Source organism: Rhagoletis zephyria, unplaced genomic scaffold (genome assembly GCF_001687245.7).
Source record: "Rhagoletis zephyria isolate East Lansing unplaced genomic scaffold, Rhagoletis_zephyria_1.1 Rzeph_scaffold_00974, whole genome shotgun sequence".
Taxonomy (NCBI): Eukaryota; Metazoa; Arthropoda; class Insecta; order Diptera; family Tephritidae; genus Rhagoletis; species Rhagoletis zephyria.
The window spans coordinates 31723-48136 of record NW_016158058.1 but is presented as its reverse complement, the minus strand read 5'-3'; the positions used below and the strand labels follow the sequence as shown (position 1 = coordinate 48136).

Genomic DNA, 16414 nt, shown 5'->3' with positions numbered 1-16414 from the left:
AATATTTACTGATTTATCGAAGATTTCGTATTTCTCCAAATTACCCTTATATTGGATGTGGGCGTGGTTATTATCCGATTTTGCCCATTTTCAATACCTTCTGTCCTACGTTCGAAAGAAGTGCACGTACAAAGTTTCGTTAAGATATCTCAATTTTTACTAGAGTTATCGTGTGCACAGACGGACGGGCAGATGGACGGACGGACGGACAGACAGTCACCGCTTAATCGATTATGTATACATTTGCTTATATCTATTTCGATTCGTTTTGCCTGGTACAAACAACCGTTATGTGAACAAAGTTATAATACCGTTGTGCACAAGTGCGCTCGGGTATAAAAATAGCTGATTGTGGTTCAATTACAAAATGTTATGTTTCAGCATTGAAAGCTGGATTTATTTATCTTCATTTCATTAGGCATCGATTACCGTGGAATTAGCTATATATCTGTTACTATTCCATGTTGTTTTTAGCTTTAGGCCCACTGTTGCTCATTTAGAGAATTTTGATTATGAAAATTTAGCGTAGTGATTGTCGNGCTGATTGTGGTTCAATTACAAAATTTTATGTTTCAGCATTGAAAGCTGGATTAATTTATCTTCATTTCATTAAGCATCGATTACCGTGGAATTAGCTACAAATCTGTTACTATTCCATGTTGTTTACCTTTAGGCCCACTGTTGCTCATTTACAGAATTTTGATTATGAAAATTTAGCGTAGTGATTGTCGGTCGCAGTGCACATCCACCACTCACTAGGACCTGGTCACCACNTATTTATCTTCATTTCATTAGGCATCGATTACCGTGGAATTAGCTATATATCTGTTACTATTCCATGTTGTTTTTAGCTTTAGGCCCACTGTTGCTCATTTAGAGAATTTTGATTATGAAAATTTAGCGTAGTGATTGTCGATCGCAGTTCGCATCCACCACTCACTAGGACCTGGTCACCCCTCGGCAGGCAATGGCAACCCTCCGCGAGTGTATTTTTGCCTTGAAAAAACTCATAAAATTCATTNAATTTATCTTCATTTCATTAAGCATCGATTACCGTGGAATTAGCTACAAATCTGTTACTATTCCATGTTGTTTACCTTTAGGCCCACTGTTGCTCATTTACAGAATTTTGATTATGAAAATTTAGCGTAGTGATTGTCGGTCGCAGTGCACATCCACCACTCACTAGGACCTGGTCACCACTCGGCAGGCAATGACAACCCTCCGCGAGTGTATTTTTGCCTTGAAAAAACTCATAAAATTCATTTGCCGTTCGGAGGCGGCATAAAACTCCAAATCGCTCCATTTGTGTAACAACATCAAGGCGTCGTACTACATCAAAAATTGGAAGGGGGCTCGGCCAAACACTTAGTACAAGTGTAAGCTCCAAAATATTATTTGGATTTTTACCATGCATTTGGTACAATTCATTTATACCTTTGGCGAAAATAAAAAATAAAATAAAAGCGCATCCCACTGTTTTAGTATTCAATTATAATTTATACTCCACCTTGTCATTTTAACCCTCCATTTTACATCTGGCAGCACAAATTAATCAAATGGCTTTCGAATAACTAAATTGCTTGCAGCTCAAAGTCGTCAACATTTATTTTCCTTTTCTGTAAAATGTTTGTGCTTTCCTCTTTCCGCTTTTCAATTTCATAACTATGTATGTGTAAATACGTATGCACGCTTAAATTTGTTATTTATTGAAAACGTGTGTACATTCACTTGAAAACATACAATGAGGGAAATGGAATTTTTTTTATGAATATATTAAAATATTTGCTCAAAAAATTATACGACGAACCTCTAAAGAAAGTATTCCGGGGTAAGTCTCAATCGGGTACAGTTGCGCATTTATAGAAGAAACTAGTCTCATACGGGTATTTTTGGAGGTAAATAATTTGCTCCTTTTTGCGTGTGGAAAAAGTAAAGTCCCAATTTTAATGCTCTAACCCCTTAAGATTGTTCTATATTGAAAAAATTATGTATAAAAATTGCGAATAGCCACGTATTAAACAAAAATCGTTGAAAGAAAGTCCAAAATCATGACAGAAGAAAAAACCATTTCCATGGTGCCATCCAGACCAAAATTTATCGAAACATAAAAAGTTCCCAAAAATTTTAATTAAAATGCCGTTATGAGGAAAAAGTTGACTGCGTTTTTATTTTTATTCTTATACAAGTTCTCTTAAGTTGAACTCAAACGAGCATATTCGTAGTTAAAATAAAGTCGATTATAAAGATAGTAGCAGCTTTTCTTTTACAGATATTCCATTAAAATTTATGTCAAAAACCTCCAATTAATTTTAGTGTAGATTTTATTTTGACTATGAACATGTCCCCAGTTATTCAATGAAGAAAGGGGCTCCGCTCTAAATTTTGTGACAAGAAAAGCTCCAACGAATACACGAATGACACCGAATTGAGACAAAATATTTTTTTACGGTAGTCATAAGTACACAAAATTAATTTTTTTTTCCTATCATACTTCATATGTATGTATGTGTGAATACCTTTATAAATATGTTAATGCTCCTATGTCACAAGGATTTTCATTCAATATTAAATGCATATCATGTTTATGTCAAAATAATAATAAATGACATTTATGACAAAGCTTCTGTGGCAATTATGCGAATTCATACGGCGCGAATGAGTATGCAATGCCCTCTAGTTCGAGTAAGGCTAAGGAATTTCGGAAGGTTTGGAAATTTATNTGCTTTCGAATACCTAAATTGCTTGCAGCTCAAAGTCGTCAACATTTATTTTACTTTTCTGCAAAATGTTTGTGCTTTCCTCTTTCCGCTTTTCAATTTCATAACTATGTATGTGTAGAAGAATGTATGCAACGCTTAAATTTGTTATTTATTGAAAACGTGTGTACTTTCACCTGAATACATACAATGAGGGAAATGGATTTTTTTTTTATGAATATATTAAAATATTTCCTCAAAAAATTGTACGACGAACCTCTAAAGAAAGTATTCCAGGGTAAGTCTCAATCGGGTACAGTTGCGCATTTATAGAAGAAACTAGTCTCATACGGGTATTTTTGGAGGTAAATAATTTGCTCCCATTTTGCAGGCATTGCACATTAGGGTGGTCCAAAAATGCATGTGAAAAAGTAAAGTCCCAATTTTAATGCTCTAACCCCTTAAGATTGTTCTATATTGAAAAAATTATGTATAAGAATTGCGAATAGCCACGTATTAAACAAAAATCTTTGAAAGAAAGTCCAAAATCATGACAGAAGAAAAAACCATTTCCATGGTGCCATCCAGACCAAAATTTATCGAAACATACTAGCTGAGCTATTCAAATGAACTTTCAACTACCTTAAAAAGTTCCCAAAAATTTTAATTAAAATGCCATTATTAGGAAAAAGTTGACTGCGTTTTTATTTTTATTCTTATACAAGTTCTCTTAAGTTGAACTCAAACGAGCATATTCGTAGTTAAAATAAAGTCGTTTATAAAGATAGTAGCAGCTTTTTTGACAGATTTTCGATTAAAAATTATGTCAAAAACCTGCAATTAATTTAAGTGTAGATTTTATTTTGACTATGAACATGTCCCCATTTATTTAATGAAGAAAGGGGCTCCGCTCTAAATTTTGTGACAAGAAAAGCTCCAACGAATACACGAATGACACTGAATTGGGACAAAATATTTTTTTACGGTAGTCATAAGTACACAAAATTGATTTTTTGTTTCCTACCATACTTCATATGTATTCCTTTATAAATATGTTAATGCTTCTATGTCACAAGGATTTTCATTCAATATTAAGTGCATATCATGGTTATGTCAAAATAATAATAAATGACATTTATGACAAAGCTTCTGCGGCAATTATGTGGCAATTATTCATACAGCGCGAATGGGGGTACGCAATTCCCTCTAGTTCGAGTAAGGCTAAGGAATTTCGGAAGGTTTGGAAATTTATTAATAAAATCATAATTTGCTAAAATCAATACATATTGTGTGAGTAAATAGTAGTTTTATTATTACATTAAAACTACACTAATTGGTCAAGACAATATACATACATACATACTCGTATACTCCTGTTCTGCTCTACTCACACTATAATATTACGCATGTGAAATGGGATCAATTTTATGTTTTTCTTTTCCTCGTTTACTAAATAATTTTGTAGTGTGCTTGTAGTAACTTTTTTAGGGCAATGAAGGCTTTTAACGTTATAGATGCAACAAAGTCGTGCGCCATAACGTTGGCGGTTTATGAATGAGTTACACTTTACTGCGTTTTTTTTTGTGTTTTTTATATTGTCTTGCTCTTCTATGTATTTTGTCCTTCGAATTTTTTTACGGTTCGTTGGCTAATTAAAACGCATATTAACTAGTACGTAATTACGGTGCGGTGCGCTTGTGTCAATCAACAAGGAGAGGGACAATCCAAATTGAGATTGTAAAAAAAAAAATGGTAAAAGCAAGAAAAATAAAATGATAAAATAGGTATACTAAAATAAAGTACGCCGTAAGGACGTCAAGGCCAAATGTTAATCATTGAAATGACTTTGGCATTCATAAATTAAATAATTACTGTTGCCGTTTGCAGTTTAGCAGGGCAGGGATACAAATGGCTAGCTTAAACAGAAATGACATTCTATAAGGGCACACACTTTTATACTTATATTNCAGTTGTATTTTTACATTAAAACCACACTAATTGGTCAAGACAATGTACATACATACATATGTACTCGTATACTCCTGTTCTGCTCTACTCACACTATAATATTACGCATCTGAAATGGGATAAATTTTATGTTTTTCTTTTCCTCGTTTACTAAATAATTTTGTAGTGTGCTTGTAGTAACTTTTTTTAGGGCAATGAAGGCTTTTTTAAGGTTATAGACGCAACAAAGTCGTGCGCCATAGCGTTGGCGGTTTATGAATGAGTTACACTTTACTGCGTTTTTTTTTGTGATTTTTATATTGTCTTGCTATTCTATGTATTTTGTCCTTCGAATTTTTTTACGGTTCGTTGGCTAATTAAAACGGTTCGTTGGCTAATTAAAACGCATATTACGGTGCGCTTGTGTCAATCAACAAGGAGAGGGACAATCCAAATTTAGATTGCAAAAAAAAAATGGTAAAAGCAAGAAAAATAATATGATAAAATAGGTAGACTAAAATAAGGTACGCCGTAAGGACGTCAAGGCCAAATGTTAATCATTCAAATGACTGTTGCCGTTTGCAGTTTAGCATGGTAAGGGATACAAATGGCTACCTTAAACAGAAATGACATTCTATAAGGGCACACACTTTTATACTTATATTTACGGCTCTATTCTGTTTTAGTGACAAATTCTTGTCACAGTGTTTTTTACGGAAAAATATATGAAAAAGTTTAAATTACTGAATCGAGCTATTAGTCTGAGTTTTGATATTTTTTGCTACTATAATCATTTGAATTTCTCTTTAACCATACATCTTCGTTCGACAAGTCAATGACTGCTTTGCTTTTATTTTATTTATGAATCGCGAATAAGTGGAACAAAATTTAATGTGTATGTATGGTTTGTTTTACAAAAATACAATGTCGTCCCCTAGTCGCTGGAATAGTTTTTTGTGTGCAACGGCAAACGATGTACATACAAAAGCGCGGAAGACATAAGCCATATATTTACATACATATGTACATATGTAGGCCGGTAATAAATTTCTTCATGACTGCTTATGAATGACTAGTATATAATAAGAGTAGTTCTAAGGTCACCATGGCGTATAAGTAACGTACCTTCATATGTACTATGTATTAGGATGGTCGATTATTCGCCTTTTTCCAGAGCCGGTTTCGAGTTATTCGAAAAATTGCAATTTGAAAAAAAAACCAATTTAAAATTTTGACATTAAGAAAAAATCGGATAAATCGGTTGTTTTTTATATAGTTTTCCTAAAGTGAAAATGGTTANCGAAATTACAATTTTGACATTAAGAAAAAATCGGATAAATCGGTTGTTTTTTATATAGTTTTCCTAAAGTGAAAATGGTTATGTTGTTATGAACTTACGACCAAAAATTACAATAAATCGATTAACAGTAAAAACAAGTTTAAAACATTTTTTAGATAGAGAGTTCGGTAATTAGTTAGCAAAAATTAGTACCAAATTTATGCAATTATTTTTTTAAATAACGCTGCATTTGCCCCGCTAGTGAAACGGATATAATAAAACTAAAAATAAAGAAAAAAAGAGATACAAATAAAGCGTATTAGAAATAGAGGCAAACATTGAAAAGATCATAGAAAAAGAATTGCATTGATAACGACGATATAGTTTTAGACTCATTTTTCCAATAATAAAAAATTCTATTTATGTATGCGGTGGCCAGAAATCACGACATTTCTAAAGTATCGAATCCGAACATATAATTTTGGTTTTAAAATAAAAACACACATCAACTTTTAATACAGTTTCTATAATTTCACTAAGTTCAAATTAGATGGTTTGATAAAAACAAGACAACAAACTTAACAAATAATTATAAAAAACGTTAAAAAATTTAAGCAAGAATGATGAGGGTCCCAGTTTGACAGAATAAAACACAATCAAAGTTCACAGAAAGTTGGGATGCTAAGTGTGGTTTTCGGGCCTCAGTAAAGGAAGACTGCTAATAAATTAACCTTTGAAGACCGAATTGTGTTGGGTGGGGCTAAAACGTTTTTGACCGCGTATTATTATTCGTTAATCCTTAAATGTGAACTGGTATACAATTTGAACGTTATGATTTTTGGTTTGACCGTTATAAAATTTGGCTTATAATTATTTACAAAGTTTCCTAACAAAAACCGAAAACATTTGTCAAGGCTTCAATTTGTTATTTCATTTAACTTATTATATTTTATAAACTAGCCGTTTTGTTAAAAAATAATAATTTAGGTATTATGTGTATTTGTGTATGTGTTTTTAATGTTCCAGAACAACTTTATATTACACAAGTGGTCACAGCGAAAAGGTGCTGAAAACTAATTGGTTATATAATTGTGGCAAGAGGTTCAGCTTTTTGCCTTCACAACATTCTAAAGTATAAACTAAAACAAACCTTTATAAAAATATAATCCAAAAAAAACAAAATTTATAATTCAAAATGTCAGTATTGCCTATAAGTAGCATCGGTGCGCAAAGGGTTTTAAAAAGAAAACACTGAAAATCGGGATTTTATCGGTACAAATATAAAAAATCGGGACACTTCTTCTGCCCAGCTTTTAAAACATATTCAGCGTAACAATTTTCTCAAAATCTGTACTGCGCCGCCAAAATCGGTACAAATGGTCACCGTAACTATGTAGGAGCGAATAATAATTATATTTGGCATTTAGTCGTATTTAAATACTGAGAATTTATGACTGTAGTTGTACTTGAATTTTACAGCACTGATGATTGCTAATATTTGCATAAGCTATTTTATGAGTTGAATCAATGTCATTCAACGTATTTGCTACTAGTAAATTATTGCTTAATTTTCGTAAGAAGTCTCTTTAATTCCTTTCATTTTAATTTCCACCCTATTTGCAGCCCACTCACAAAATCCAGTCCGGTCAAGGTGCTCCGACGATTTCGCTGCAGTTGGTGCCAAAAATGTTAGCACCATTGGCAAGCCTTTGGGTGCCGCATGCATTTGTTGTCTCATTCAAATTGGAAACTGACGAGAATTTATTGATTACCAAGGCGCGCGATAGTTTATACAAATACAATCATAAGGTGAGTGAGTACACGTGCACTTGAAATTGTATTAAGTAAGGCAGCCTCAAATATGTATTGTACTATATTTACAATATGTTAATATGCTTTTCCTTTACGGCATTCTTTGCCAATACCAATCATTAGCATTTCTATAGTTGGCTTTAACAATTCCGCTACACAACACACACAAACAACAAACAGTATATGCAGTTCATTGTGTTGTGCAATTTAAAATATCAATATTTGCATTTGTGGCCTGTACTCTGTTGGCTTGGTGGTCGGTCTGCCTGCTTGGTAATGATGGTTGGTCGAGCGGTCGAGCGGTCGAGCACAACAGCTAAACAGGCTACTAACACGCCAAATTTTCACAGCGCAATAAAGCTCTCCTTCTAGGTTTCATTAACATTTAACTATAGTATTTGCTTTGTTGGCGGTGCTTTGGTTGTGCTATGTGTTTTTAAATATGCTAACTTTGTAGGAAGTTTTGCTTGAACTTAGCTAACTGGGATAATAATAAGGACTCTTTATAATAATAAGTAATTGTATATTTATATACATATGTACATATCAATATAGAGGAAAGGTCAATTTATTGATGCTTTAGTGCTTAATGAAGCGTCATAGGTTAGGTTATATTTGGTTATCAGGCTGCTTCCGTAGATGGAGGCCCACTTAAACGCGACTGTGCTGTCCATTGTGATGCCCATTAAGAGCAGGGAGTGAAAAGGACGCAGGGGTAGAAAATAGCGGGAAGGTAAGGGAGAATGACGACACCTATGACTTCTTGTAAGAGAAACGCTCCGTGTTCACACCGAAGCTCTTCAGTCGACTGATGTCCATTCTCGACAGCTCATCGGAGTGGGAGAAAAGTGCGTCCCAAGGTGCTTAAACCTTAGGCTCGCAAAGGCAGGGCACCAGAACAGCAGGTATTGAGATGAAGATGCCACTTCATCATCCTCCATGCAGCTGGTGCAGTAAGGGTCATCGATGATGTTCAGCCTTACGGCACCAGTAACTCGCTTAGTCTCAAGAGCTTCCCAGACCGTCCCCGATCTGACCAGAAGGATTTTGCCACCTTGCATCCAAGGGCGTTGCTCAGCGCTCGCTGAGCTGACTATTGATATTTGAGATTTTGTTTTGTGACGGATTTATGCACTTCCTGCTATACCTATGTATAAGCATAAATTTATTTTGAAATAAAATGCGGGAGAACATTAGCAACAAAATTAAAAAAAAAATCAACGCCAGACTTTGTAAATTGCATTTGTTATAAAAAAAAAAAAACGCAAAAGCAGTCTGCAAAAAAAAATTCTTAAAAATCAACGCGATTTTTTAGCCTGTTGAAACTTGCGTTTTAATGAAAATTTGTTGAAATTTCCTAAAATTTGTATAAAGTTTGTAACTGACGGCATTTTTATGGAAAAATAACCAAAAAATTTTGCTCAAAAAACATTACGAATATTAAAAAAAAATCAACACGTGGTAATTTGTTTGAGTCACTGTGCCAGAAACCAAAAACAGACATGAAAGATATTTATTTTAGAATTTTTGTTTAGAATCTGCCTATGTATTTCTTCATATTCCATAAATTCAACAAACAAAAAAAAACGACTTCCATGAAATATTTAGGTGCTATGTGAATGTTTCGTGTGACAGACACAAAACGGGGAAAATATATACTAAACTACTTAATTTATAGCAGCCTCTAAGTTTAAGTGTCGTTCGTTTGCATGAGAAATGCGAACTAACTGCGTTTGCAGTAAAATTGTCACCCAAGTCTAGTGGGATTTCAATGCCAACATATTTTTTTTTTGTGTTTTAGTTTATTTATTTACAAAACTATTTTTTACAATTTCCCTTTTTTGCACTCGTGACCTTCATTTTTTGTGTACAAATGTAGGTATGAATATGAGTTTATGTACATACTAGATAGGCATGTTTTGAAAATCCACATTTTTCACACGCCATGTATTTACATATCGTCGCTTAAAGTACAAAACCGCGTAACTGACATTTGCTGCTGCCAAAAATTGGATTTGCTCAACAAGCTCTTGGGTCAATCCTTATCCATTCGTCCTGAAATATACTTGCCAGAAATGCGATTGCCTTATAAAAAAGAGAACCATTTTGAATATGATATGAGGGGTTTTAAGTCTCTAGAAAATAACTTTTGCAACCTCACATACGCGGTTTTGCATTTTGGTGATACGCGGTTTTGTACTTTAAACGACGATATGTATGTATGTATTTACTTCTGAAACTGTCGCAATCACGTGCATCGAAGCCTGTGGCCTGGCTTTGTATATGCAAACATCAATTATTTTTTAAATTTTTTATACATACATTAAGACGTATCACGAAATATGAAATTAAAAAAAGTTTAACGTGTGTCAGTTTTATTGCAACACTTTGTCGAGAGAAAATTTTGGGTGTAAAAAATATTTTTAGGCACCCGCTAAAAACCGCTAAATCGCGTTTTTTTGCTATAACTTTCTTATTTTATATCCGATTTTTTAAATCTTAAGGTATGTCACTGAAAAGGTCTCGCTCAGGACTATGATTGGCCATTAAACCGTTTTGGCCTTCAAAACCGTTTTAATTCAAAACCTTCACTAATTTCGGAATTGCTATCCTTAGATTTTTATTTTTATACTATAAATTTAAAGCTCTCAAAAAAGTGTATATAAAAAAATTTACACACAAAATTTTTTCTCGACATACATACACTCCTCGAAATTTTATTAAAGGCATTTGCACTTCTACCATTAATATTTGTTGCAACGATTACGCCACACTCTTTTTGCTCTGGTCTTAAGTCTTTAAACCTCTATTTATTCTGGCACATAAAATATGCCAATATCGTACTTCTTTTCTAAGTATTTGTGAAATTTTCCGTTTAGTGGCTGATTCTCCTACGAAATTCAATTAAAGGTAGTCGTTTCTGAGTTTCAGAAAAAGTTAATTGAGAACGAGATCGTTTTTCTTTTGATGCCATTTTGAAGTTTAAGTATTTTTTAAAGCTTTTGAATCTTTATACGCGTGTGTTTTTTCAAAAATTAAGCATGGGAAAAGGAAAAACGCTCACAACCGCGGAACTTGCTCAGATCCTTGCTTACAAGGACACAGGCATGTCCAATCGGCAAATCGCGGCTAAATTGGGTCGGTCTGCTACAGCAATAGATAACGCGATTAAGTTAAAAAAGAATTATAATACTAATCGGTCGAATAAAAATAATCAAAAATGCTCTCCTCGGCAAAAATCCGCTATTATTCGCGCTGGGCTGGAAAGAAACGCAACGGCTTCCAAAATTGTATCAGACCTTAACTTACCAGTATGTAAACGTCGTGTGCAACAAATTTTAGCCAGCAGCGATCGCTTAGTTTGGAGAAAAATGAAATCCAAACCGGCATTGAATGAATCCCACAAAACAGCTAGATTAGCCTTTGCAAAACAGCACATGTCATGGACCGAGGAGTGGAAAAATATTATATTTTCTGACGAGAAAAAATTTAACCTTGATGGACCCGACGGTTTTAATTACTATTGGCATGATTTGAGGGGCTCTGAGCGCTTTTCCACCAAACGAAACTTTGGAGGAGGTACTTTGATGGTTTGGGCTGGTTTCAGCCACTACAAAAGGACTCCAATCTGCAAAATTTCAGGACGTATGAACTCGGAGGACTACATAAATCTTTTGGACGAAGTTTTGATTAACTTTATGGAAGATCTACCGGACACAAATGCGACATTTCAGCAAGATAATGCTGCAATACACGCATCACGTGCCACCCGTAGTTGGCTTCGAGAGAAGGAAATTCCTGTTTTAGAGTGGCCATCACGATCTCCAGACCTAAATCCGATTGAGAACATGTGGGGCAATCTTTCTCGTCGAGTATACGCTGGAGGACGAAAGTTTCAGTCGATAGAACAGCTGCGTAGCACCGTAACTGAAGAGTGGTACAAAATTCCGCATTCGGAGTTCCAAAAAGTGATCTTTTCGATGCCGAACCGCATTTTTGAAGTTATAAATAAATCTGGAGGATGGACTCATTATTAGCATAAGCATTTTCTGACATTTTTTTTTAGTTTTCTAAACCATTTTTAATAATGCCTTTGATTGAATTTCGTAGCTGGAGTTTAGAATTTCGCTTTTAAATTGCATTGTGAGCTCGTAATTGGATATGTAAGCAACTTTTTTTAGTTGTTAACTGTAAATGAAATAAGTGGTCTAAACTAATAAAAAAAAAACATTCTCGCGGTTTAAATTCACGGTTTTTGAAGAGAAATTAGGCGCCTTTAATTGAATTTCGCGGAGTGTATATTTATTCAAAAGACTGGCACACGCTAAACTTTCTTTTCGTGATACGTCTTAATGTACATACATGAATATGCATGTACAATATGTTGTTGTACATACATTGTGTATTTACTTTTTTTTCGCGCCAACAAAACAACATTGCACTTAAACAACTGTCTAGGTACCTTTCTACAAATTAACAAGTGCACTTAGCTACTTAAGCGTCGCTCATATTTTTTTTTTTTGTATTCCACTCTACATACATAAGTATCTCTATTTGTATTTTCTATTTTCATATTTTCTCGCCCTCCCCCAGATGGTTATTGCGAATGTTTTACAGTCGCGCAAACATCGTGTCGTCTTCGTTACACCAACTATGTCCTACGAGGTGCACCTGAGTAGAGAACAAGCGCTGCAAGGACTTGAAATCGAGGAGCCCATTGTTGCCGACTTGGTAAGTATCACAAGCAGCACTAACCACCCACCGGTTAATTTATTTAATTGTCGCGGAATATTCAATTACATAATATACTAGTTAATGGATTGTTTCCGTTTCACGCCACGATTGTTTCCATATTTTTGCCGTTTTTATTGTTTACAAAAAAAAAAAAAAAATGAGGTTAAGAGATTAACGTACTTTTAACCGACTTCAAAAAAGGTGGAGGTCATCAATTCGTGGATTTTATTACCGGATAATTTTCGACGGCCTTAAATATTTTTTTTTTTATCGGTACCCTCAAGGGTGGTCCATTATTAGTTCGGTTTAGTTCCGATAATTGTTTTGTGAAGAATAACATTTTATACGAGAATTGAAGTCGGTTGTTTTCTTGCCTTAAAATTAAGTACACACAATTCGGCCCGTATAAATAAATTACCAGTCGTGAGCAGTTAGATACTAGATACTCAGAGAGTAATCTGATCAATTGGAAAAATTAGAGACTGTAAAGCAGAGCTGGGCAGCTTCGACACATGGTTGCCACTCGCCAACATTTTTTTCTACCAAAATCTCTTAAGAAAAGTTACCAAAAGTTACCAAATCTTCACTACCAAAATCTTCACATCTTCATTGAGAAAAAAAAATAGATTGAGTAAAACTGCTATATTTCACAATAAATGTGTATATACCCTTTTCTGTGACTTAATAAATTCAATACTTTTATAATTTGTCAATTTTTGATTTTTTATCAAGAACTCCCAGTTCTAGCACAGAAGTTTAAATCTATTTTCTTGATAAATTATCAAGACTGAAAATGCTATTGACAATTATAATGATTTTTTTTTATTAGAAAATATTTTTCTTACAATTAATTGTTGAATGTGCCGTTATTCTCATTTTCGTTGTTGGTGTTTCCGACAGGGTAGGAGTATGATGTAATGTGGAACGATTTTCCATCATCCCTTGTGAAATTCGGTTTGGAGACAAACCGGTTTCGACGTTGTGCCAATTTCAGTGTAATTTTTCGGTCGGAATGTGCCGATATTTGCCTCACGGAATAATCCTCGAACCTGCGATCCCAGAACCAGGACCAGAACCAGAACCGGAACCAGTAGTCTTCACGTGACGGCACAGCCGACATTTGTAAGAAAAGCGATTAATTGCGTTCAATTTTTGGCTTTGGCAATTCAAAGGCAGGTGTCGCTGATCGCCTAAGTTTTTCGAAATTGGCGAACTGGTAGGCACATACTAGTTAATGAACTAGTATTTTTTCTAACTGGTTTGGCTTTTCACTGCAGGGTGCTTCTGGTTCTGGGATCGCAGGTTCGAGGCCGCTTGGAGATGGTTAAGATTTTTAAAGTTAGATCAATGTAAGTAGGAATAATTATTTCAATTTAAATATAAATAACAAACTTAAAAATCTAGTTGCATTACAAAAAAAAAGAAACAACAACAATGTGCCATAAAAAATAGATGAATAAAATATACATATTTTAAGAATAACAAAAAAAAAACCTAAATAAGAAATATAAATAAAAGAAATATTATAAAAAAAATAAATAAAAAAGTTTTCCCTGCGCCAGGGCTTGAACCTGGTACCTCAGGCATACCACGCGAGTGCTTTGCTCTGTCAGCCATTGCGACTGTTGGAGCGCCGCGATCAAAAAGGCATACTAATGCTTTTCACGGGGTATGAATTGGCAGACTATCTCATCAACTAGTATGATGCTACTAGTATTTCTACTAGTAGATGCTGATGCATAGCCTGGCAATTGACATCTCGTAGGACATCGCAATGCTAAAAATACCAGTCGCTAACATTGAAAAAGGATAGAACGTGAACTAGTTGGGCTGAAACGCAAACTGGTAGAATTCTAGTTCACAACTAGTAGCTTTCCCTGCAGGGAAGGTTTAGAAATTTATCTATGAAACGCCACCCTTTTCTTTGAAATCGCTTCATTAGTTCTCATGCAATAAGCGTTACAACTACAACATTTGAGCATAGCCTCCATATCGAAACGTAAGACGTATTCTACGTCAAAATAAATATGTACTATTTACGTTACGCCACTGCGCCTACAAAAGGCTTACCCTTTTTCATTACATGAAGTTCACCAAAATATTTATTAGTTAAATTAGTTTAAACAATAAAGAAAAATTATTCAAACTGAACCATGATATAAATATTTTTATCATGAAATGAACATTTGAAAGCTTATTCAAGTGGAGACGTGCCTTCTATATATTACTCGTTAGGTTCCAAGTTTTCGATTTTTGTTGATTTTTACTAATATAAAAAGCATATGTGAAGTGCAGAATCAAAGCGTATTCAAGCGAAAAAATCAGTTTCAAGTAAACTAAAGATCGCTTGGCAACTTATCTATTTTTGCATATTTTTTGAGCAAACATAAATGAAATAGCGAGCCTAATAACCGATAACTCTTCGGTTTTATATTAAGGCATCATTAAAGTAATGGTTAAAATTTACTGCAGAACGTGAAGTTTACCGAAAGGTAAAAAAAACAAAATAAAAACATTAGCAACATCGAAAAGTCCCAAAAGAATCCATACAAGTCCCAAGAAAACTTCTAAAATTTGGAAAAAAAAAACGAAAAATAAAAAAGAATAATTTTATTATCAATGCAAAAAAAAATTTCGCAAATTTTGTCTATTAGTTTTGCGTAAAATTAGAAAAAATAATCGGTGTTTCATACACTGAGGGGAAAAATATTCAAATCAATCAGGAACATAATTGATCTTACTATAAACGTCAACGAAAGTACTTTATATTGACAAATATTCAATTCAATTACGCGCATATTAAAATGACCGCGTTCGTTCTGAAAGAGCATCCGTGACGTGAATAATCAAGATAAATACAAAAAAAAAAAAAATTTTGTTTGCATGTTGCCACAGCGGCATTTGAACTCTGACCATCTCTGGATATTAACAAGTTGTGGCAAGCATCTTTGCGCACTCAGCTACACACAGATATCATCATTATATAAATAGGCAATCATGTTTCCTTTACACCCCTTTTACGGCTAAACTATACTTCTAAGGTATAAACAATTATATATCATTAGAAAGGTATTTTGATGCTGATGTGCAGGCAATTTTTTCTTAACTCCCCACACCTAAATTCACCACACCTAAACTCACCGCACCTCTTAAGCCCACCACACCTGAATTCACAGCGCCGTAACTCCCACACCCAATTCCACCACATCGCAAACCACCACACCCAATTTCCCCACATGACATGATATCACTTTATGTGGCATCAATGACATTGCTTTAATATTGATACTGAATTAAAGAAATCTGCTAAGCAGCAGTTTAGAAATCAGATTTACGAAGATTAAGATTCATGCAAGGAAGAAGGTAAAGTTGAATATGTAGAAGAAGAAAGGGATAAAGGCAAAGATTAGAATAAAAGTAAAGAAACCTAAATACAAACGAAGGTGGATATGAAGATGAAGGTGAAGATGAAGATGAAGATGAAGATGAAGATGAAGATGAAGATGAAGATGAAGATGAAGATGAAGATGAAGATGAAGATGAAGATGAAGATGAAGATGAAGATGAAGATGAAGATGAAGATGAAGATGAAGATGAAGATAAGGATAAAAATCATAACCGCTTAACTTTAACTCATCTTAACTTAAAAACTTACTCCACCTGAGCTCACCACACATTAATTCACCACACTTTAGCTCCCCACACCTAAATTCACCACACCTCAACTCGCCACACCTTAACCCCCGCACCTAAATCCACCACACCTAAATCCACCACCCTTAATTCACCACACCTCAACTTTCTCACCACACCTTAACTCACCTCAACTCACCACACCAAAATTCACCACACCTTAATTCACCACACCTCAACTTTCTCACCATAACTTAACTTACCACACCTGAATCCACCACACCTAAATTCACCACACCGTAACTCCTAC

The 16414-nt window shown here is 34.4% G+C and overlaps 1 protein-coding gene across 2 annotated transcripts in view; it reads left to right on the top strand.

Moving 5' to 3' along the window:
• Positions 1–16414, top strand: part of Ppcs (phosphopantothenoylcysteine synthetase) — a 51666-nt gene that overhangs the window by 26986 nt on the left and 8266 nt on the right. For both annotated transcript variants that reach the window (XM_017615181.1, XM_017615180.1), the window contains exons 4-5: positions 7549–7734; positions 12331–12468. In XM_017615181.1, coding sequence (XP_017470670.1) covers positions 7549–7734; positions 12331–12468 — 324 coding nt within the window. The remainder of the gene's footprint in view (positions 1–7548; positions 7735–12330; positions 12469–16414) is intronic.